Source organism: Nelumbo lutea, chromosome 1 (genome assembly GCF_056320005.1).
Source record: "Nelumbo lutea isolate HS-2025 chromosome 1, American lotus-T2T, whole genome shotgun sequence".
NCBI classification, from domain to species: Eukaryota; Viridiplantae; Streptophyta; class Magnoliopsida; order Proteales; family Nelumbonaceae; genus Nelumbo; species Nelumbo lutea.
Genome location: NC_142684.1, coordinates 198,721,471 through 198,746,585, shown reverse-complemented (window position 1 = coordinate 198,746,585; position 25,115 = coordinate 198,721,471). Strand labels below are relative to the sequence as shown.

The following is a 25,115-nucleotide window of genomic DNA, read 5'->3' as shown; positions in this document are numbered from 1 at the left end:
GGATACAGAAGAATCCAGAGATCATCATTATAATTACCTACAAATGAAAATGATAATGCTTGTGAAGGTGATAACATAAGAAAATATACAGGTGTTTCTAGAAGTAGTTTCCTTACAATAATTCCACTCCCAACTATGGCACCCATCAAGTAGTTGGGAACCAGTGATGCAACAACCATCATGCATCCTTCTACACACAAATGCAGCTCTAAAGATTAAGCCAGGTGAATACAAGGTGAGAGAACGCAGAGTGAAACTACACCTGTTGCTAGAAGATCCAATTTCCATTTGGCTATTAAGTCAAGAATATCCTCTTGGGGTACCCAATACCAAACAATAAATAAACATATGATTGGCTCATACATGGTTCTAATTTAATAAAGAGATGGTATTTTTTTCTCAATCAATAGCAATGTTGTTTCTCCTTTCATTTTGTTTGTTAAAATGATGTCCCTACCAAGGTTAATTCATGAAGAGATGGCTTTGTGTGTGTTATCTACATGCTTTGAATAGCTTCAATTTGTTCTACAGATCTGAACAAACTCTTCTATATTCATACCTAGGTCCAAGTTCCATTAAAAAAAATCTTAGGCAACAACAAATGTTATGCTAATCTGGTCACCACATCAAGGGAGTCAAGTAAATAAACAAAGATTGTTAGCATGGATTGGGGCTTAAGATGCACCATTACAAATATAAATTCAGTGGAAGAGAGCCTCTCGTGTAAGTGATGATACTTCAAAGTACATGAACTGTGTAATCCATATAGAAGAAATTTCTACAAACCTGTATTTTGTAAGATGGCCATCCATATGATGATCCAAGAAAATATTGATTTTCAATATATAAAGTGCTGGGCAGATTTGATTGCTTGGACATATCTTGTTTGAATACTCTTATCTATCACCAAGTTTTCTCACAGATAAGTTTCTGCAATAGAATGTTACAAATTACACTTCACCCAAATTTTCTTTTTACAATGAAAATTAAATAAAGAACAGGTTTCAATGTAAAATCTTATTCAATTACTTTGAAAACCCACCATAACCCTATTCAATATATAAATAGTGTTCAAAAGGAAAATAATGGTTTAAAAGATATACCTAGTCATGAGCTAATTGAACGCCTTTGTTAATAAGGATCATAATAGCAGTTTAAAGGCCTAAGATGCAAGCATATTTAGCAATTCCAGAAGAATTCTGTGCTGCCCAGTCTTGCACTAGTGTTGGAAAGAGAGGAATAACTACTGGTGACCATAGAACAAGCACCATGCAGATAAACCAAAGAATTCTGCAAACCAAAGTAGGAAATTTGTTGGGGGGGGGGATATATTAGAACACAAGCAGGTATCAAGGTTCAGAATAAGGAACTTGTCTATTTCCTATAAAATATCTTTCAATTTTATTGGTTTGTCAAAGGGACAAGATTCCAGAAGCACCTCTCTACTTCATCCACCATGCTCTGATTATGTAAGCAAAATTCTCTTCAATTTCTCCCTCACTATAAGATTATCAAACCAAGGCAGCATAAATAATTACTTAAGGCATCTCTCGGCAATTGATTTTATCTTATATTTGCTTTTCCACCCTGATTGTTGCTATAATTGAAGTACATATATTCTGTCTTAGTCCTTTTTATCTGTAAACCATTTGATTCTAAACATTTCTTAATAGTTCTATATTTCAAATCTGAAATCCTTATATTCTCCTATTTCCCTCTATATAAGATTTGATTTGTTTATTTACCCACCACATACACTATAATAGTACCATCCTATACCATTATCCCACTATCAAAAACAAATCCAAAGAAAAAAAGAACAAATGAATCTTATAGAATCCATATAGAAACTAGAACTTGCATTTTTTTAAATATAAGTAATGGAAAATACCCATAAACTAAAACTTGCCTATCAAAAAATGGATAAAGATAACTAAAAGAAGTAATGGAAAATATCCATAAAAAAAATCAAAGATTATTAAATTTCCACTCAAGTCCAAACTCTTCTAAGATGTGATACAGTTACAAATCCAAACTCTTGAAGATCCAATATGTTCTTTTGATTTTTAAACTACAATTCATGCTAGCAGTTCTGATTTTTCCATGATTTTATCTGTTTTGTGAAGTCATTACACTGTTTACATTGTCTATTTCTCACAAGTACGCAATGCTTCCATTATTACCATACAAAACTAAAAGATCAAATAAATTCAAAGGAAAATGAACATGGGGATGGAACCGGTTGGGTAATGGTAGGAACTTCATTGGGTAAGTTACAATAACAACAGATGCACATTGTGCACCATCTTTTATCAGAGAGTGAGGGCCTATAGGCCCTATACCCATATGAAGGCTTCTTCTACATAATTACCAGAGAGTGAGGGCACATTGTGTAATCAAAATGGTAGGAACTTCGTTGGGTAAGTTAGAGTAGAAACAGATGCACATTGTGCACCATCTTTTATTAGAGAGTGAGGGCCTATAGGCCCTATACCCATATGAAGGCTTCTCTACATAATTACCAGAGGATATTCTGGAGCCTTCAGGAAAATCAGATTAAAAAAAAATACTAAAAACCAACTACGGCTTGATATGGAGTGAAAGAATTACATAAGGGAACAATAGAATGGCATGCCTCTTACTATGAGAGCTTCCATCTTGGGTATGCTTGATGGTTGTATTTTAAAGACAGATCTGGTGAAAGAAAAATGCGAACGCGCTGAGAGCACAACATCCAATTGGGACATCTCTCCATGAACTTAACACACAAGTATGGGAATGTTACGATATGCGGCTGGATGTTGTGCTCTCAGCATGTTCACACTTGTTGCTTTCATCAGATCTAAGCTCTGTATTTTTCTATTTTTTTTATCAGTGCTCTGTATTTTTCTATTTTCATCCATGAAAGAACAAGACAAGGGAACAATAGAATGGCCTGTTTCTTATGATAAGAGGTTCCATCTGGGGTACATTTGGTGGTTGTATTCTTGTGTTTTCATTGGAATTGTAATGTTTCTCTCATCAAACTAAAAGCAAAGCAATTTTACTAAGCAGCTTCAAGATTCCACCCTTCTGTCCCTCTGTCAGCATTGCTACCAGCCTGTTCACATGTAGAAAATTGGGAGGTGCTCTAAAATTTTGAAGAAGGGTTATTATTACAGACAATTCAAAGAAAAAAGTGGTAGTGCCATGATGCTGACCTTTCCTGATCCACTTTATCATCACTTTTGGTAGGTACTATAGGAGCAGCAACTGATATGGCTTTCTCAGCTAGGCTACTCACTATATTGCTTTGGCTCTTTTCTGGTATTGTTTCCTTAAACTTACCACATTCTGCCTCATGGTTCCCTTTTTCATTTGGAAACCTAGAAGAAACTTCAGCAGTATTGTCATTTTTATATGGTTTTTTTATTTGCAAGTAGTACTTACATTACTGCAGTAAACCTGTCCTAATAACATAAAAGAGCCAAAACAATAAAAGAATGGCATTGGAAAACATAAAACAATGCTTAAAATGATACTACCATATTTATTGCAGTAAGCGTCATAAGAACACCTTTGTGTAAACATAATATCAACTAAAACTAAGCACATGAAAGCTTTAAGAGATAATGTCCAGAAATCCAAATAAAAAAGAAAATTAAGAAGGGAATTCCTCTGGCATGGGCGGCAAGAAGAAAAAAATTATATGTTTTAAATTAGGACGAGTTAGCGTCAAAGTGAAGGGGATTTAGGAATTAGAAGAATTAAGGATTTCAAAACAAGTATATCCCTAAACAAAACAAACCAAACAAAAACATTGTGAAATGGATTAAAATTTCAAGTTTTTGAGCAAGGTAAAAATATAAATGGCGTTGAGATCCTAGGGAAGGAAATGAGAGACAAACTGCAGTTCGGTCGCAGGCATACCTGAGGAATCATCGATCCAAAAAATGCAATGCGATGGATGAATGGATTTGATAGGGGATTTGGCACTGGAGAGTGAGAGATTATGAGGTTAGGGATTGTAAGTAGTTAGATCGAATGGAGAGTTAATGGCTGGAGGCGCACATCCAATCTCCCGCATGCTTCAGGTTTAAAATAAAAAGAAATAGAAAAAGAGTGAAAAAAAATGAGAGCAAGTGAGAGAGAGAGAGAGAGAGAGAGAGAGTAATGGGGATGCGAAGTTAGAGAGCAGGGAGATACAAAGAGGGCGGGAAGAGAAAAATGAGAAAAGAGAAGACGAAGAGGCGCAGGAAAATTTTAAATCTGGTTTAAATTTAAAACCTTTGCATCTCTTATTTTAGACCGTCGCGCCTGTTCCCGAAACCAATGTAAGCAATTCTTCAGATATCACTATAGACCGCCAGGTCTAAACCGCCGGCTTAGATCATTTTTCTTGTAGTGAATGGCGTTCGCAGCAACGGTATGGACCACAAATGTGGGACTAACGATTTTGATCATTGTCGGATGAAGCGACGAGCTGTGCCTTTGATGAGTGACCGATCGTCCAGGCTGCCATCGATGAATGATGCTCAACTATTGATGGGGGATCACCGGGAGGTTAAGATAAATGACATCATCGGAAATGGAATCTCCGATATTCTTTTCAAGTGTGTGAATTACGGCAAAAAGCTAGTGCCTCTATGATCATTACTACGAACCCAAAACGCAGAAGCTCGATGAAATTCTTCAGAATACGGAAACAAGACAAATGAAGAGAGTCCAAATAATAATTGCAAAATTGCAAAACATTAATAAACCCAAAAAAGATTCAACTTCAAGGAGCAGAAGACGGCTTCCTTAACCCAGAAGCATCGAATATCAATACATTGCTGCTTCGGCGGTTTTCAGTAATACACTCTGTAAATTATTTATCCGGGTAAATGTAGTTACTTGAGTATGTTTTCCTAAGAAACATTTATCTATCTATTTATATATTTTTTTTCTCATATAAATTAGGCAATGATCATTTTATCCAAAAAAAAATCTATTATTAAAAAGTACATTTTTGTATGTTGTCAACTTTTTCTTAGGTGGGAAAGTTATTTATCAACCTAGAAAATATCTAGGAAAATAAACTATATTTGGCCCCACTGCCTCACATAAAACTGAAAAAAAAAACATGAAATTATTGATCAATAAGAACCAAAATCCTATTGACCAACTTTTCCCCTCTCAAAATCTGAAAAAAAAAAAACACCCCCAGAATCAAATAACCAGCATCTATCAATCTATGACTGTACCAAAAGCAAACCGCCTTAGCTTTTTTGAGGCGAAGTGGGCGAAAATAAACGGTGAGCATACAGAGGATGGACGTTAATTTGTTGTTATTCAATGGTTTCATGTTTATTAAAGGCAAAACAGAGAGGTACTAAGGAAATTTACCTTGTCAAGCATGGATTCCTTAGGAAGAGAAGTATATGGGCAGAGGATTCAAGCGTCCACAATTTGGTGGAAGAGAATAATGATAAAGACATTCTTCTTGATCTACTTCATCGACAGCTGGTTTGGGACTTTGTGTTGATCCACCAGCTCTGCCTATTAATCCACAATCAACAATCAACTAGTGTTTATTTTTCAAGGGTTGTTTTATTTCACATTAACAATTTTTAGGACTTTTGAATTTTTTTGTTGTTTGCTTAAAAAAATAGGTTTTCTTGTTATTAATACCCTTTTTATTTGCAATGCAAATCTGATTATCTGACCCGGATACAAATTTTGCACCTGGACCTGGTTCACTCTTGCATTCGTTTGTTTGTAAATTGTGGTTATGATTTTGTACTCTTTTCTGATTACATATACAAAATTTACACCCTCATCTTGCCTCTTTGTATATGAGTGAGAACAACATCATTTTACTTCCTACTTTATTTCTCTCTCACAAATAAATAAAGACAAAGTCAAACTTGAAGCAAAAGAGTATCAGAACCTACTCTCAACCTATTTGCCCTGCAACTATACTGAGCCCAAAAAAAATCCTTACTCAAGAGGGAGAGTGCTACCAATTCAATTAGTTATAAACCAGCTCAAAATCTCCTACAAAAAAGCTATATAGCATATAGGGGTATGAAACCAAATCAAGAACATGAATTTGTGCATTGAGTAACTATTACAGATCTCTGATGTGTTCATTTGTGATTGGGATTTTTGGCCTAGTGCAATGTCTTATTTGTATCAGATTCAAGGTTCAAAGTATCGATACGTATCGATCGACATATATCATGCCGATGGCTTTCCGATACGCCCCTCCAGGGGTTGTATTGGATCAGACATTGGTTCAGAGGGTATCCAGGCCTTAAACCGACCCCTTTGATCCAGTTTCGAAAAAAATAAATAAAACCTAAAAAGGAAGTACCGATACCAACATATTGGCCTGTGTCGATACTTTGAACCTTGATCAAATTCAAACCCTTGTATTACCGGTGGTAGGGATGTGAACTGAACACCTATCCACTCAGTTCCATCATTACAATAATACTTGTTAAAATCTAGGATAAAATACAAAAACCTTCCCTGAAGTTTTTAACAATCATAAAAACCTCCCCTTTAGTTTCACTTTAACAAAAACCTCCCCTAAACTTTTAAAGAATTTGTCAAAAACCTCCCTTTTGTCATTGACCCAGATAGAAAACGTTAAACGGGTGGATCAATTTTTTCAAAATGTCCATTTTACCCTTTTTGTAAGTTAGTTTATATACTTTTACTGAAATACCCCCATTTGAAAATCAACCAAAAAACTCCGTTTGACCTATTTATATTTTACCCTTTTCTAACCCCTGAACTCAATTGTATGAGGAATGCAGCTCTTTAATCTTTCATCCAAACTCTATCGGTTCAAGAAAAGAATAATCATTGTCATTTTCTTCCTCCTCTTTCAATGTCTCTTCAAACTCCATCGACTCAAGAAGAGGTAGTTGTTGACTATTTCACCATTGAATATCTCTCTCTCTCTCTAGCTCGCTATCAAGAAAAAGGGTCGAAGTGGAGAAAAAAGTACTCTAAAACATGCCAAGGATGGAAGCACTTCCACTAAATGCTAAGGTTCATCTTTTCAATTAGTAGTTCATCTATTATTTAGTTGTTCTATTTGTTTGAGATTATTGGGCTTTTAGAATGTCTATTTGTTAAGCCTTGAGATTTGTTTCTATGCATCTTCATATGTTGTTACTCGATTTCTGGGAGGAAGTCTGTGTAGTATTTTGATTCCATGTGAATCTGTTTCTAACATGGTTCAAAGTATCAATACGCCTTTGTGTATCGACAGAGGTGTATCGGTACTTAGATACAAGTGGAAATGTTTTTTTTTTATTTTTTATTTTCAAATTTTGTTTTTTAGGTAGATATTTTAACATATTTTTATTAAAAAAGAGTGGGGTCCCGAAATACTTGTAAACAGGCGTTTCAGACCACAAAAGATACAATACGATATGCCCAATACTTTGAACCTTGGTTTCTAATGTCTCTAAATTGTTACTAGCACTACTCAAGTAATGGACTTGAGGCAGCTTCTTAATTTTTATTGGTTAATGATGGGAGTTGGGTTTCTGTTGATTTGCAGTGATGAATGTAATAAGGATGTCCCTGTGGTGCCTATCGATATGCACAGTTGTAGCCTTGATTCTAAGATCAAGATGAATTTCACACTTATTTTCGTTTCCATATTAACACACTGAAATATTTGCTTCTGGCTTTTCTCATTTTGATGTCATAATATTAATAACATTATTGTAAATGCATGTTTACTATACCAGGAACAATGAATCTCAGAGAGGGAAGCGGAAGCTGAAGTAGAAGAGTAGATTATACGGAAGATATATTCATAGAGGCCATTTTGAGTAACCTTAATGTATGGGTTGACTACCATCTGTGTGCGTGTATATGTTATATAAATGGGCTCTTCGGTGTCTTCACAATTCTAATGGAACGATCGACTACTAATACAAGGAATGATGTGATTCTTATTCTTGAATAGTCTGAATAGTATTGAGTACAGAGCTAACTAAATTCACTATCAAATTCAACAGACTACTTCCCTTGAAAAACAAGCAAACAATAAGTGTAATACTATATTCAGTCAAAAAAAAAAATAAAGGATTTAAGTTAATATGAAATAGAATTCTCTCTTAACCTGATTTAATAATATTGATATGGTATGAAAAATGCCCATTGGCAACTGGGTCAACATTTCACTGACCCTACTCCTGTAGATTGTTTATCTTGGAAGGTGGCATGGGTTTGTCACATAAGCATTGGTTGTGGGCGTAAGCAACCACAGGGAAAATGTTGAATGGCCTCCCTTGTGGTATCTTTCCACAAAGTTTGTTTGCCCTGAAATTTGCACGCTTGAGACTCTGTAGGCCTAGAAAGCTATTTGGGATCTTTCCACTGAGAGCATTGATGGACAAGTCGAGCCATTGCAACTTTGGTAATTGGCCTAAGCTTGCAAGGATGGTGCCCTTAATCTAGTTCCTTGAAACATCAAACCTTTCTAGTTAATCAGGTTTGAGATTGAATATGGGATTTGACCTGAATTTCTGTTGCTTGCCAAGTTCAGCAATTTCAAACTCGAACCTTCATTGAACTTTGGAATCTCACTTGTGATTTGATTGTTTGAGATGTCAACAAGCTCCAGAAATATGACTTTGTTAGTGTCTAAAAGCGTTGATAGTGGCCCATAGAGTTATTTGAGTGGAGATCAATAAAGGAAAGTGCATCTATTAATACAATCTCCGAAATGTTCAACCTTAACTGGTTGTTTGTGAGCTTAATATTTTGTAAACTTGAAATATTTGTGAAGAAATTTGAAAACCCACCTTGAAGAAAGTTGTCAGAAATGTCAATGGAGTTCAAAGAAACCCCATTTTTCCAAGCATCGAATGTTTTTTCTTTACCTGACCGAAGTAAGCTTCAACGGTCATGACTGCCTCTTCTTGAGCCGATGGAGTTTGAAGAAACATTGAATGAGGAATAAAATGGGGTTTGACTATGATATGAAAAAGATATGATATTGAAAAAAACAAATGACCAATAAACTGAAATCACAAACATAGTAACAAATAAGGTATTATTTATCAAAATTCATGGGTGGGTTTTGATAGGTCAAAACTCTTTTCATATCATATATATATTTTTTTTTTGCATCATAGATTTTCCCAATAAAATGACAAACTTTTTAAGATAAATCTTTTTTGGAACCGAGTTTTTTTGGTCAATTTTCAAATGGGGTATTTCAATATAGACATTTCAAAAAAGTTGCACTGGTTTAACGTTTTCCATATAGATCAGCGACGGAAGGAAGGTTTTTGTGAAATTCTTTAAAAATCTAAGGGACGATTTTGTTAAAGTGAAACTGAAGGAGAGGATTTTTCTGATGGTAGAAAACTTCCGGGGAGGTTTTTGCATTTGACCCTAAAAATTAAAACTAGAAAGCACAGATCCGCAACTTCCTCTCCAATCCATTGATAGTATCGAACTACCACCCCCCAAGCTACGTTTCATTAGCCAAACTGTTACATCGCGTGCCCCTACTTCCGCAAACATGGCAGACGAAGAGTGTGCAATTGAAGGACCGTCGGTCAGGGTTGATAGCACAGATCCGCAACTTCATCTCCAATCCATTGATAGTATCGAACTACCACCCCAAGCTACGTTTCATTAGCCAAGTTGTTACATCGTGCCCCTACTTCAGCAAACGTGGCAGACGAAGAGTGTGCAATTGAAGGACCGTCAGTCAGGGTTGCATTCTTTTAAAGCCCGCCATTCAGGGCACGCTAAGGGGATTTCTATTATATATGAATTTACATTGATTTTTCCACCTTCCCAAGTGTCGTGTTACTACAGCAGCGATAATTTATAATCATTTAAAACTTCTTAATGTTATTTGATGCATTTAATGGATTTATGAGTTCTTCCCTAGCATTACCCTTCACAATAACTTCAAAATTTTAAACCTTCGTTGGGTAATAAGTAACTTCAAAATTCGAAAGAACCTTATCAAAGCAGATCAAAAATAACGAATGCATATAGCAGCAGATAATTCATAAAAATCAAAATCTTTCTTATCCTAAAGAAGTTGCCACAACCAACTTTCTAATCTAACCCTTTCGGTTTCAACAGCACATCAACTTTCTAAATTAAAGTGATTGCAGTCTACGGCGTCCATAGAATTCCCATCAGCACAAAAAAAAAAATATCCACACTACGCCACAAGAGTGCTTGCAGTGGTTGATTCGCTGCATTAAAAATAGTATGCCATCAGTTTCTCATCTCGGATCACAATGAAACAGAAACTACAAGCTGTAGATGGTAGGAATTAACATGAGCCATGAAAATTATAATGCTGGACAAATAAACAAGGATCCAAAATTTCACCATGAAAGAAAGAAAGAAACAAACATTATTACAATTCAGGTTGATGTTTTGAGGAAAGCTTTTAATTCACAATTTTCTTTTTCTTCTTATTTACATAAACAAACACCAAATGTATCAATTTATTCTTATAGAATGTCATCAACTAACAGAAGTGAAACTTTTAGATCATTTTCCACATATACAAGACGCTAGACTCAAAAACATATGGAGTAGTTATCAACTGATCTAATGGTAGTAAATGTTTTCTTTAGACGTGTTCCCAAGTCCATACTTTTTCATCTTTTAGAGTAAAGACTCAACTTCATCTTAGCCCTTACATCATTATTCTGGTACTTTATACAATTTAGCATCACCTCCAGGGATGCAATATACATTGTAAATCCATGATGTCTTGTTGCATCTTTCATCTACTTGATAGTAATATAGCCAAAAACAGATTCTATAATTACGAATTCTATATGAATGATTAATTTAATACAAAACTATAGTAATACGTCCACTTTGTTATGCTTTTCTTCAATTACTATATTTTTACATCAGTAGTTTTTTGATAGTCACACCAGAAACATGTTTGCCTAGAGGCAGAAAGATAATTCTCTAATCCTTAAAGCATTGTTGCATACACAGGCATACAACCCAAATAGTATTTACACCTTTCTCAAACACACATTTGCATACAAACCTAAACGGGTTTACATGTAATAGATATATGGGGTTGAAAGGATGAAATGCTCGCAAGAGTACATTGAAACAATAATTTGCACTCATCACTCCAATTACATATGGCAAGGTTAAGTAGTAAAATCTCCATTGAAGACAGAAAAAAAAACAATTCGAATGTGGGATCATCAGAAAATTAACATGTTCCCATTAGGAAAGGCATCCTTCCCACGCCTTCCCAATAAACCATGAAGTAAGAACTCAAAAAATAAGAACCTCCAAAAAGATAATTGATCTGCAATCTCCACTTTCCACTTTTAAACTCATTTTCTTTGTATAAAAATTAAAAAAAGCATCAATTGTTGATATCCTATTTGTGCATTAACTGCACCCACATCATTTACAGAGCAGCATAAGGAAGCTCATCAGATAAACAATTTGACAACATGTTAAAAATTCAGAGGAACCCTTGCTAGATGAACACTAGACCTATCAAACAGACTAAGGAAAAAGAATCAACAAAGTAGAAATTCACGGATAAGAAAAAACGGAACAGCTACTTGATGGTTATATACAAGTAACTTACTATTTCCAAACGGGTGGAAGCTTCTTTGTCCTCTTGTAGTAGCGAGCAAGACGGTGGATCCTGCTCTCGACCAGAATCAACCTAAACTTGGAATCCTTATCCTTCCTGTTCCTCTCAAGATGCTTCCGGATGGCAACAGCCTTCTTGATGAGGTGGTACAGATCCTCAGGGATTTCAGGGGCAAGCCCTAATCATTTCCCAAAAAATGATTAAACCATCAGTTTATGATAATCCCAGAATCATAGCCTCTAAGCTGGAATCAAATGGGGGGAGGGGTGTAAGACTCACCGTGAGCTTTTAGGATACGCAGGATCTTGTTCCCAGTTACGCTCTTGACTTGAGCAATACCGTGGGAATCACGAAGAATGACACCGATCTGAGAAGGAGTCAAACCCTTCTTCGCGAACTTGCAGATGTTGTCCTCAACCTGAAAGGTTAGAACCGAATTGTTCGAATCAGAATATGCGATCAATGTTAGGATATCATTCTAGAGAAATCGGTTTAGAGTTCCTCACATCCGGAGCAGAGATCTTCAGCCAAGAGGGTGGAGTCCTCTTGTACGGCAGAGCCGATGAAGAGATACCCTTACTGTAAACAACAACGACCAAGTCCACAAAGAAAGAATAAGAAAAGCTGAGAGATTGGGAATAATCGCCAATGGAACCTGCGAAGGGACAGAGACGCTTACCCGCGACTGTGCATACGACCCATGGTGATGGCGTTGGAGTTGCGACTGTCTCTCTCCCTCTTACCTCTTTCACTCTTCCTCTGAGACGAGCCAGAAACCCTAAGCCTCTGAACCGATGTTTGGGGTTTATATCGTAACGTCTACAAACCCTACTTATCCCATCTACCCCATCGACGGCATCGTAGAAGCCTAGAATGACCAATGTAAAAGACCCGGTTTTATAATCTAAACTATAGACCCGGATCGGTAGCCGTTAATTTGGAATTTCCAGTTTTTGGTTTGATAAAGCGATTCTATCGATTGGCACCTAGGCTGTGGCCTGCGGGCCCTCGGTTTTTTCCATCGCAGCTCTTGATTCAAACGAATCGACTTTTAATTTGCAGACTTCCCTTTACAGCCTTTTGAAAGTAGAAAATTGACGATCATGTCCATATGTAAGCGGGAGGCACTTGGGTCGTGAGTCGTGAGTCGTGACCCATATTTGATATTGGCCAACCAATCAGCTGCGTTAGCTTCACCTAGAACATGATGGTATGAAACCCATAGCGCTTTGTGTTGACTGATCCTCTGACACTCGGACAAACAACCTTCCACGGGATCTTCTCTTTCAAATAATAATTTTGGAATTAGGGATGCAAATAAATCGTATCGGATTCAAATCAGGGTATACAATTCGATCCGATACTATTTATATTAGATTCGATGGGATCTGATAGAATTCGATTTAAATTCAAATTTTATTGGTAAATCAGATCTTCAAATATGATATGGTCTAACTTATTTTCTTTAAAAACTAATAAATTATTTTAGAAAATATACTAATTTGAATGAAGTAAAAACAAAAAATACAAGTTTTTTTAATTATTTTCATAATATATACGCATGTTTTTTTTATAAAAAATAAATAATATAATAAATTTATAAAAATATAATATAAAAAATATATTTATAATAAATAAATAACATATTATATATATATATATATATATATATTTATAAATATATAATATACATAGAATTGGATCTTCTTGGATCGAATAAGGGGGTGATTTAAATCTAATTCGATTCCTGATCGAATCGTTTTTTTCGATCCGAAGATCTGAATAGGAGTGATCCAAATTCAAATAAATAGGACCACATCATGATATGATCCATTTGCACCCCTATTTGGACTCACCTTTTATAGATAACCTCGAGTGAGCAAACCGCAAACATAGGTGATGTTTGGCATTGATGATGATTTCTCATAAATCGGTGACACATAGGATCCACATAAGAATTTAAAGAATCGATGTTTTTTTTTTCTTATTTTGTTGGCTGATTATGCCAATTTCTGGGAAATCAGCCAAAATTGATTATTGAAATAAGTCATTTTAAGGGATCACTTTTTTTGGTGATTTACTAATTTTTAATTGATTCCTATTTTTTTAGGATGACATGGCATCCAACATGACATTGAATAATAACTCTAATACAAAAATAATTGACCCTCAATACCAAACAAACTCAAAGCCAATTTCTCAAAATTCAGCTTACATGACATAAATGATACCAAACAACAATTTTTGATGATTTTTCAAAAATTATTGATTCCAGAAATCACCAATTTTGAGATAATTGGCCAGAAGAAATCATCACCGATGTCAAACATCACCCTAATAGCCATCTTGTGCATCTTGAGTGTCGCCAGGCTTCTACTTCATTAATCAAACAACTCCCAATATCCTTGCAATGCACCCATCTCACCCTTCCTATTCAATCACTAACAATCACCCCAATTGCACACTTCCCATTATCCTTCCTATCAAAGTTTTTTTTTTTTTTTTAACTTTTCATGGCTTCACCCACCAAACCTGCAACTCATCAGTCCTAGGATAAGAAAAATAACTCAGATTATCCAAGGGGTTAATGTAGTCTTTGCATTCCATTTTGGCCTTACCAATCAATAGTTGAGGAGAAATGTCCATATGTTTTGCATTCTATAATGGAGTGCAATACAAATATAGTTGGCGCAAGGCTCCCAACAGAGTAACTAAATGACATTTATTGACTTGAATGAGAAAATCTCAAGTAACTTGCAAATTAGAAGAAAAACACTCTTTCTCTTGTAGGGAGAACTACTTTGTTGAATGCAACAATTAATATGATACCCCAGTACACTATGAGGTCCTTTAGGATCATAAACAATGTTTTAGAAGAGATTGACAGAAAACAACAACCCTTTTTGTGGAAAAATTCAAGAGGAAAAACCCATTCACCTCATTAAGTGGAATCGGGTGTAATCTCCAAAAATCGATGAAGTTTATGTCTGAAGAAGCTGAAATGGATTAATGAAGTGAATATGGCAAAACTGGGTTGGATGATCTTGAAAGAAGAGGACAACATATGAGTTAGGATTATAAAGGATAAGTACCTTAAGAAAGAGACCGTTTGGAATGTGAATGTCAAAAAGAGAATCTCTTGGGCTTGGAGAGGAATCCTCTCTATGAGAGAGCTCCTTAAAAAATGGAAGTGGTTGGGTTGTGGGCAATGGAAACTTTATCAACTTTGGGAAAGATAATTGGGTAGGTGATTATTCTCTTAATAATATGGTTGATTAGGAAGTAAGTGAGAATAATAATATGCTTGTATGTGAAGTTATAGACATAGAGAGGAAAATCCATATACATTCCCACTCATCTTTGGTCGATATTTAATATATATACATTCCTAAAGAGGATAAAAAAGATAAATTGATTTAGAGGCTAAGCTCTAATGGGGAATTCTCGGTCAAAATGGCATATGCTGCTAAATGCAACTCAAAGACCAACATGTATTCAACCTTTAATTGGAATACTAATGTATGAAAGCTTAAGTGTCCACCCAAATATAAAACTCTTTTGTGATCCTTTCTCAAAAATAGAATGAAGAGGAGAATATTGATCATGTTTTTAAAAGTTGCATCATAGCTAGGCAAACTTGGATGAACTTTGCATCATAGTTCCAAAGGAAGATTATGATTTATAGACAGTTTGGTGGGGCAAAATAGGTAGTACTTGTTCGGGTTATGGTTGAGCTGGCTTCGGGCAGCATCACTAATAATTACGAGGATGGGACCAACAAAAAGGAAAAAAATGCTTTTATTCCATGATTTTTGTGGAAAAGTAGAAACTTTTGGATTTTTAAAAATGCTATCATCCCTCCCCCCCCCCCTAGGAGAGGGGGAAATATATATATAAATTTTGATGTTTATTGCAATACCTTAAGGAAATGCCCAATAGGTAGTATTGCAAGGAATCATCTAGGTCAAATTCTTGACATTAAAATGTATAACGTAGGGATAACAACAATTAACATGGCTAAGGATTGGGCTACTCTGGAAGCCTAAAACATGGATTTTAATTTTAAGGGTTCTCCCATCACTCTTGAGGGAGACTCCAAACTAGTTATTCTTTGTTTAGAACAAGTTCTTGACTTGCCTTGTAGATTAAAGAACATCATTAGTGACCACTTGGAGATAAAGATGTGTGAGGTTGGAGTTGGCTACAATTATGCTTACCAAAAACAAATCAATTTGCATGCTGGCTAGTCAGCCAACGAAGTGCAAAGGAACAAGAATACACCTTTAATTTGTCAACCCTGGGGCTCTCTCTTAGGACCTTAATGTTATTATTTTCCGAGACTTTTGGGGATGTGCTAACCCCTCTCATGTGTACCCCCTTTCAATCTTATAAAAACAAGCATAAGGCCCAAAGTTGTGTTACTAAAGGCCTCTTTAGTGTTCGGTTGGGCTTTTCATAACATAATGACTATGAAAAATGGGTTGGATTTAAAAGTTGGTTCAATTGATGGTTAATTTTCTTCTTTCGGTTTTGAACCAGGGCATATGCCTTTTTTTTGTAAGGTTTATGGTTTTGTTTAAAAATCATTGCATTAATCTACTTATCAGTTATTTGTAAATTTATCCATTTGTTTTTTGGTTCTTTTTTTATAAATCAGTTTTTTTCCTAATGTATTCATCAAGGGGGTGTTCGGTTCGTCATGTTTCATCTAGTTCACAAATACACTGGTATTACTGGAATCAACAATCCATGGCTATAGAACCAATAAATAGGCCTTGAATACAACTTTCTCAAGAAGAAATATGGTTCATTTAGGCTATGCTTGGTTTGAAAGAAAAGGCAGGGAAAGGAAAGGAAAAGTAGGGAAACCTTTATAATTCCCTACCTTTCCTTTTCCTTTCCCTACTTTTTTCCTTCAAACCAAACATAACCTTATATAAGCATGACTAAGCCTAAGCATGGCATGGCGCTTATTAGGTGTACAACTTAGGTAGGCTTGCATTAGGCTTTTGTCAAAATTTGAATGGACCCAAGTTAATGTAAAATAATAACTCGAACCAACCTAGGTTGCACTTCTACCACTTATGGTGTATCTTATACACCAGTGTGTTTCCAATCATGATGCCAATGTTTGTGCTAAGTTGGCATTTTACACATGAATCACTCATATAGTTCTTGAACATGTCAACGGGTCACGGATTCATAGCATTTTACATACCTCAATGACTTATATAGATTCATACATTGACAAAGCAAAAAAATTCTAATGAGACACGAGTTAAACCCAACCACTTGATTGAACTAATAACCCATGAGGTCTTCTTGTTTACATACAAGTGACACATTTTCAAATCCAAAGTTAAAATGTATTGATACATCTAATGGAAAAGAGTTTCACTGAACCCATGGGTTCATGGAATGAGTAAACTTGCCCATGAATGACAACCACACCGTTTCTAGCAAAAAATCGACTAACGTTAATGGGCATGAAGATGTTGGCATTTGTGGTTGAACTGAGCAGAAAAAAAAAACCTAAATTCAAGCCTCCCTGTCTCTCATTTTCTTTTTTTTTTTTCCTTCATTGAACCTTCGATATTTAACAATGATGGTTGGAAATATATTGTTGAGAAATTCAACAACACACATAATAAGGCATATACTCGTGAGCAGTTCGAAAAACAAATTCTATCACTTGAAAATGCAATTTAACGACTACCAACAAATATGCAACCATATAGGAGTTACAATAGATTCATTAACAAAAATACAACTGCTAGTGAAAGTGTTTGAAACTTTTTAATTACGATATAATTATTATAAATCCTTTTTATTTGTGTTTTAAAGGATTTCAATTAATAAGATGCTAACATCAAACTATTATACTTCATGTAGAAGTATAAGTGGGCAAAGAAGATAAAGAAAAAGGGTTGACCCTATCTAGAGGAGTTGGAGACCATCTTTTCTAGAACTGATTCTATAGGAAATACATCTATAGGGAATGTCGAAGCATCGTAAGATGACGAGAATGATTATGTCTCACAAACTTCAGATCCATTTGTTAATTTCTCTCCCAATGATGTTCATACACCTTATGCATCCACACTTACAACCCCCCGTTATTGAATCTGAAATTGATACTAACCAACAAAATGACATGCTTACAATGACTGATTTACTCCCCACTTCTCTTAGGAAGAGGAAAAAGACTAGGTAGGGAACTGATTTTTTGCCAAACTTTTTTGCAATATGACTTTTTGCTTATCTTTGACTCTTTGATTACGATAATTTTTTGGATTATGTTAGCTTTTTTTATATACAAATTATGTAACTTTTTATATGCTCATTATGCTTTGTCATGTTCTATCATACTTCATATTTCAATTAGTATAGCAATGTGTGTATGTTTCTAGGAATTTTATGGACATCAATGAAATAGTGGTAAAATACTACAACACATACTTTGTTAAACAAATATATTGCACATCGAGGATGTATGGGAATGCATTTGTGATGGCGTTTGAATGACTTAGAGCATCCTGACAAGGTGTACGGTACATTTAGGATGGAGAGACATGTATTTAAAAATCTTGTTAATATCTTGAGAGACCATGGCTTTTATCCAACAGCTAGAGGAAGAATAATTTGCGATATATTTTTCTTATGTCTGTTAGTCACAATGAGAGATATTGGTTGGTTGCAAGTGAGTTCTAACACTCCAAAAGTACTATTAGTACTCACTTTAGGAGGACTTGCAAAGCAATTTGTGGGCTTGGGAGAGAGTTGATTTGACCACCATCATTTGAATAAATGCAACTACATATCAAACATTTGGAGAAATATTACCCATGGTTTCAGGTATTTATTAGTGTTTGATATATCTATATATGTCATGTATTATTTATATATTGGCCATGTATATAACCACTTTGGATTGTATTAGGGCAATTGATGATACTCATATAAGTGTGTGGGTTTCTTTGGATGAGAAAATCCCATATAGAGGGAGAAAGTCACAATGCACCACAAATATATTGGTTGTATGCTCGTTTGACATGAAATTTACTTTCGTTTACATGGGTTGGGAAGGATTTATCCATGACTCTAGGGTATTTGCAAAAGTTATTTCTCAACCACATTTAGAATTCCCACATTCTCCTACAGGTAATTTATTTCGACATTGTTAGTTAGTACAAATTTATTTACCCATGTTTAATGCATTCAATTGCATATGGCTTTTGTAGGGAAATATTATCTTGTGGATTCTAGATTCCCTACTGGGCCTAGATATCTAATACCTTATTCTGGTGAACGATATCATCTAAATGACTTTAGAGGGCAAAGAAGAAGATTTCAGTCGAAGAAAGAATTATTTAATTACAAACACTCATCATTAAGAAATGTTATAGAGATGTGTTTAGAGATATTGAAGGGAAAATTTCCTATCTTGCAAAATATGTCATCTTTCGATTTATGAATGCAATGATACATCGTAATGACATTCATGAAGCTAATGAAAGTAATTCTGATGGGGAGAATGAACAAGAAAATATGAAAAATTTTCACTTCCTTAAATGAATGAACTTGTTACTCATCGAAAAAAAATCAACTATGAAGAGAATCTCCTCTTGTTCCCAACTTTGGATTCTTTTCCATGCAAATGGATATCTGAGGCTCTTATCCCATCTAAGGTCTCCTTCTTCATGTATATTATAGCCCTTGATGCTTGATGTATCATAGATCACTTAGTCTTGAAGAGTAGGCTTGTTAAAAACATTTGAATATATTATTTCAATGAACACTAAATATTAAAGCCATACTTTCCAGAAGTATAATTATTAGATCCAACTTTTTGGGAGAGATGTGGATGCAGGTTGAAGAATCCAAATTTGCATTATATTGTTATGTTTGATGGTTTGTTTGGGCCTCCTCCTTTTCTTTACTTCCTCTCTTTCCCTACTTTGTCCAATAAAATATCCTCCATATTGATTCAAAACAATTATAATTTATAGCACCTACACATCTAAGCATCACTATGTCTGAAAAATCCGACTTATTTTTCGAACAATAGAGAAAGATCCAAACAACCTTGAATTGAGACCCACTATGTCTCACAATGATATTACTAACCATGATATTGAGACCCACCATAAAAGTGGGGCCTGTTATGTATGAGATGTGTGTAGTGTCAAATCATGTTGGTAGGATATTGGCATGCATTTTGTTGGTAGGAGATTTGGTTTTGAAGTTTCCCTATTTTATTTAGGGATCACAAGAGATTAGGCCCACAACCAACAAGTTTCCCTCTTCACAAGGAGTCTGAATCTGCTCCCCACAAGATGCTTCTAAGTTCTCACACCAACCTCATAGCATGTCCTATCTGTACATTGGGAACATCTCCCATCCTTGTATGTTGTTATTCATAGGGAGATGTTTCTAATGCACGGTAGGCTATGATGCATGGTCAATGTGAGGAGCAAATTCTAATTCCTTCACAAGGGAGTGAACCTCTTCACAAGAAGAATGAGAAAGTTGAATATTAAATGTTTTATTCTAGTTCAAAGATAACATTATCCCTTTTGAATATATATATATATATATATATATATATATATATATATATATATATATATATATATATATATATATATGATGATAAAAGACTTTGCATGCATAAATACCATTGGAGCTATCCCCTACAACATGTCTAAAAGAGCTTCAAAGTTCAAACAAACCCAAATATGCCCAACAATATTGGAACTTAGATTGGACTCATCTGTAGACATAGCCACATAGGAGGCATTTGGCAAGTGTTTTCATGTAGTCTTTCAGACTTTTCAAAGCTTGGAAGACTAAAATTTGGCATTTCTTTGTTTCACAATGAAAGACCAGAAGTCAAAAAGACCTAAGTCCTAAAAAGATGGAAGTAAAAAATGGCAAAAAATCTAGAAGCTTCAATTGAAGCTCTCTATCTTTTTGCACCTAAAATCTTTCATTTAATAGCTATATAGATCATGGCGGTAAACAAGGATACTTACCAAACAGTTTAGATATTTAAAGACAAGACCCCAAAAGCTCGTTACATCTTTTGGCCATCTAGGTTGTCGAAAGATCTTCCTTATAAGACTTGTTAAACAGTACCATAGTTTGGGATGTTTTTCCTCTTGAAACCAGGGCAATAGCTTCCAATGATCTCTTCTTCTCTAGTTTGTACTTCCACCGTTTCCTTGCTTTCTCTGTGAAGGAAATTGATGGAAATTCACTCTTTAATCATCCATGTAAAGAGTGGGAACTAAAAAGAAGTAGAATCATGTAAGAGGGATGAGCTACCTCTATTGTATAGCTCCATGAGCAATGTTCAAAGTATCAATAAAAATCTTGGTCGTTGGAGGCCAACAATCTAGGTTGTTGAAGCTTCTTCTACATGTAACATCGACCCATTCAAACCCTGCTTGTCTTTTTGTTCTAAGAATATTTAGGTCAATTACTCTTTTACCCCACACCCATACCCAAAAATATTTCCAACGGGCAAAGTTTTCCCTAGAATATCAATACATATGGTACTGTATCCTAAGACATGTATACTATATATAGGAATTTAAAGGGTTTCTTTGACTTTATACATTAGAACCCCAAGGCACATGTTTAGCATATTGAAAAGGGATATTGTCTAAACTCACCATGGCTTTTTTCACATTTCTCTTAAATTCATTGTGACTTTTATATGACTTTTCAAAACCTCTAAAGACCCTTTGTCATTGAGATTTATTGTCTAAAACCCACCTTATGTTAAGATTTCCGTTAGTGACCATTAATAGAAGTTGTCCATGTAAGCATTTAAATAATTTACATGACCAAACTACCCCTAAAATGGCTACTCAACCTTATTAAATATTTTTATGATGAAATTACCCCTAAAATGACCAATCAACATAATTAAATACTTCAGGAGTAGTGTGGGCCCAAGTTCAAGTTAGAGGTAATTTTGTCATAAAAATTTTTGATAAGCTTGAATGACCACTCATGGGTAGTTTGGTCATGTAAAATACTTAAATGTTTACATGGACAACTTCTATTAATAATCACTAACGGAAATCTTAACAAAAGGTGAGTTTTGGACAATAAACAAAGGGCTCTCTAGAGGTTTTGAAAAGTCATGGTAAGTTTAAAAGAAATATAAAAAAGTTATGGTGAGTTTTAGATAATATCCTTATTGAAGAAAAAGGAAAAACATGAGTGATCACCCTTTGACATGAATGCATGTGTCAATATTGTGAATAAATCATATAAAGCAAAACAAATAAATAAATAAAGCATCAAGACGTCGAGATAGAGTATGAAGCATCTAGATAGTTCGATACTTTGTTTTCATTTTTTTTAAGTTTTTTCAGTTTCATTGCCCAATACATCAACACGATTGTCATCATTTAAAGCGATTAAATAAACCTAATTCAAAATATTTCAAGGTGACCCTGAATACTACATATACCATATGATATGCATGGACACATTGTATAGGAATGGCAATGGGGTGGAGCACCTCCTCCCCTTCCCTGCCCTATAGTCAAGATACTTTGCCTCGCCCCCACCCAGTTCACAGTGGTGGGGTGGGGCATCCACTCCTTGTCGGGGATAGGGAATTCCCAAATTTTTCCCACTCTAAAGCAACTACTTAAAAATTATCTATTTTGTAGGCAATTTATACATAGGATATAAGAAGTTGGCGGTATTTTAGGGATTGAATTATAATACTTTAGGGGTACTTCAAAAATAGAATCATGGAATCCTAGGGTTTTAAGAATTTAGGGCAAACTTAAAGATATTTTAAATATCAATATTAAACCTAGAGATATTTTACTAATTTACCTTTGGATTTGGAGCAAATCCGGAGAATTATATACAAAACCCATCACTGCCCCATCCCCATTTAGGGTTGGAAAAACCCACCCCATTTAGGGGGGTAGGCCCTCGATTTTGCGAGGATATTGCCATTCCTAACATTGTAATACATTTAACTTTAGAGACGATATGGTTTATCCAGGTTATTAGCAGTTCAAATGTTTTTTTTTTTAATTTTTTTAAGAAAAAAAATAGTATTCTGAAAATTAGAGAGCTCACCAATTCGCAATCGAGTATTATTGACTATTTGGTCCAGTTTAAGTCTAACAACATTGGCTTGGTTATTGACTTGTGATTTTGACCTATTTTGTTACACTTTTTATGATCTAGACAAGGGAAACGATGAAATAAATCATCTCTTATTTCCTTGGTTGTTACTTTTCTCGCAATTTGTATGTAGAAAACATAATCTGGGAGGGTATCGTCAGCATCCACAGTATCCATGTAAGGAACAAAAAAATGCTAAAATCAATCCTCTTGTAGTTCGCTTTTTTGTTTTTGTTTTCCCATTGATTCATGTTGAAAATGGACTTTGGGAGGATTTCTAGCATCGACATGGTACATTTTGTGCCAAGGTGTGGGGTCTTATTGCCCAAACATCGTTGTTGTATTCACTATCAAACACTGTAGCTCCTCACCAGGTAAAGAAGACTTTTAATATAAGTCGGGTTCATAGTTTATACCATGGTTTTAAAAAACGACCCAAAAATGGAACCGTTTTGGCCACCGGTTTCTGGGTTGATGGTTCAATCGTTCAGTTCAAACAAGCGGCCCATTCTGACAAAAAATAAAAATATAAAAAATAATAAAAAATAAAAATGGCCAAAACCGTTGAACGGGTCAATGGGTCAATGATTCAATCGCCTGGGTCAATGGGTCGTTGACCAATTCAATGATTTTTGGCCAAAGATAGGGTTTGGGGTAAAACGGAATCAGTTGCCTGGACGGTTCTTGGGCTGAACAGTTTGACCGTATGGGTCAACGGCGGTTCAAAAACCACGGTTTATACTACACACAGGTCCACCCTCAACCCACATAATTTAAGTTATTTTGGTTCAATCTCGCCCGCATGGATATCTCAGACAGGATTGGAATGGTTTGGCCTAGACAAACTGTTACTTAGTTGGGTTATTTTTTATAATAGTAAGCAAGGTTTTAAATTTGTTTTGAATGGGCATGAGGAACGAAATGGGGGAGCCGCCTGGGGAGTCTCGAGGTGCTCCTTCCTTTGCTTCGGTCATTGCTGCCTCTACGAACTCCTTTCCTGCTGTTCTTTATCCACCGACAGTGGATATTCCTTTGAAGGTACCTTCGACCAAGCGGGGAGAACCTGTGGTTCTTTTCTCAAAAGAAGATATTGAGAAATCTCTCTCCCCTCTCCAATTCGCACTGGTTGGAAAATGCTCTTATGGTTGCCCTTCCTTGTGGAAATTAGGGAATTTCTAGTAGGTACTTTCAGGCTCCAAAATGCTATTGTTGTCACTGCATTGGATCCGAGGCAAGTGCTTCTCAGATTTGAAAGTGAGGAGGAATACCTTAGGGTTTGGCTGCGAGAGGCTATTTTTATCAAGGATTTTTTGCTAAGATTTTTGAAATGGATGCCTGGGTTGGAGTTAGGGTGAGAACCTTCAGTGGTTCCTCTTTGGATCTCTTTGCCAATGTTGTCGATTAATCTATACAATGACAAATATCTACACTCAATTGCACAGGTAGTAGGAAGAGTCCTAAAATTGGATTCGACAACTGCTCGTTTTACTAGAACAACAACGGAAACTACTCGCTTAATCTATACCTGAACAAGCACTTAGGAAAAAAAATTGTGAAATAGGTTTACCAAGAAGTTCTTAGAGCTCCTGCGACTGTTACAGAAAGGGAAGTGATAGAAAATCCAAATACGGAGGAGATCCAGATTCAACAAACTGAAATCCCATAACAAATGACGATTCCTACAGAGGGGGTGCGCAAATCCTTTGCTTCCAAAGACGACATTAGTTTGAAGCCTGTTCGGCCAATCAATCTAGAGATGATCACCTTTTTGTCTAGGACTGGCAGGATCTAGAGTCTTGAGGATCTATGAAAAACCAAGCTAGAATTGGATGAAAGGCTCTCTCGTCAGGGGCACAATGCTATCAACAATTCTGATGCTGAGTTGCTCGACAAAATTACTGAAAGAGTTGAAGGTTCTTCCTACACCCTATCTGAAGATGAAGTTGGGTTAGAGGTGGAGGCGAACTGGACACAGGTGGTTTGCAAGAAAAGGCCTCGCAAAAAATATTTGCAGAGTGAAAACATGCCAGTTACCTGATCACAGACTTGCCAAGGTACGATTACTTCTAGATGTTCTCAATGAATGGTCTATTATAGGATATAAGAGGGATTGCAAATGATCCCTCTATCACTCGTTTGAAAAAATTTTGCAAACAACATAAGTTAGGTGTGGTAGTAGTTTCTAAACCCATGATTGGGGATGATAGACTTTCCCTTATTTCCAGGAGACTTAACATGACTAGTTTCAAGGTTAATATTAGTAGTAAAATGATTCTATTTTGGAATAACTTTTTCTCTATACAGTTGATAGAGGACTGTGATCAAATCCTAACTGTGAAAATTA

The 25,115-nt window shown here is 35.4% G+C and overlaps 1 protein-coding gene across 1 annotated transcript; it reads right to left on the bottom strand.

Annotated features, from left to right (window-relative positions):
- Positions 1-9,992: 9,992 nt before the first annotated feature.
- Positions 9,993-12,388, bottom strand: LOC148880269 (small ribosomal subunit protein uS15-like). Its single transcript, XM_088962139.1, has 5 exons — positions 12,288-12,388; positions 12,115-12,187; positions 11,888-12,026; positions 11,600-11,786; positions 9,993-10,214 (listed from the first exon to the last, which is right to left on the bottom strand). Exons 1-5 carry the CDS (start codon positions 12,308-12,310, stop codon positions 10,181-10,183), a joined length of 456 nt encoding a protein of 151 aa, XP_088818265.1. The 5' UTR covers positions 12,311-12,388; the 3' UTR covers positions 9,993-10,180.
- Between the last annotated feature and the right edge of the window lie 12,727 nt (positions 12,389-25,115).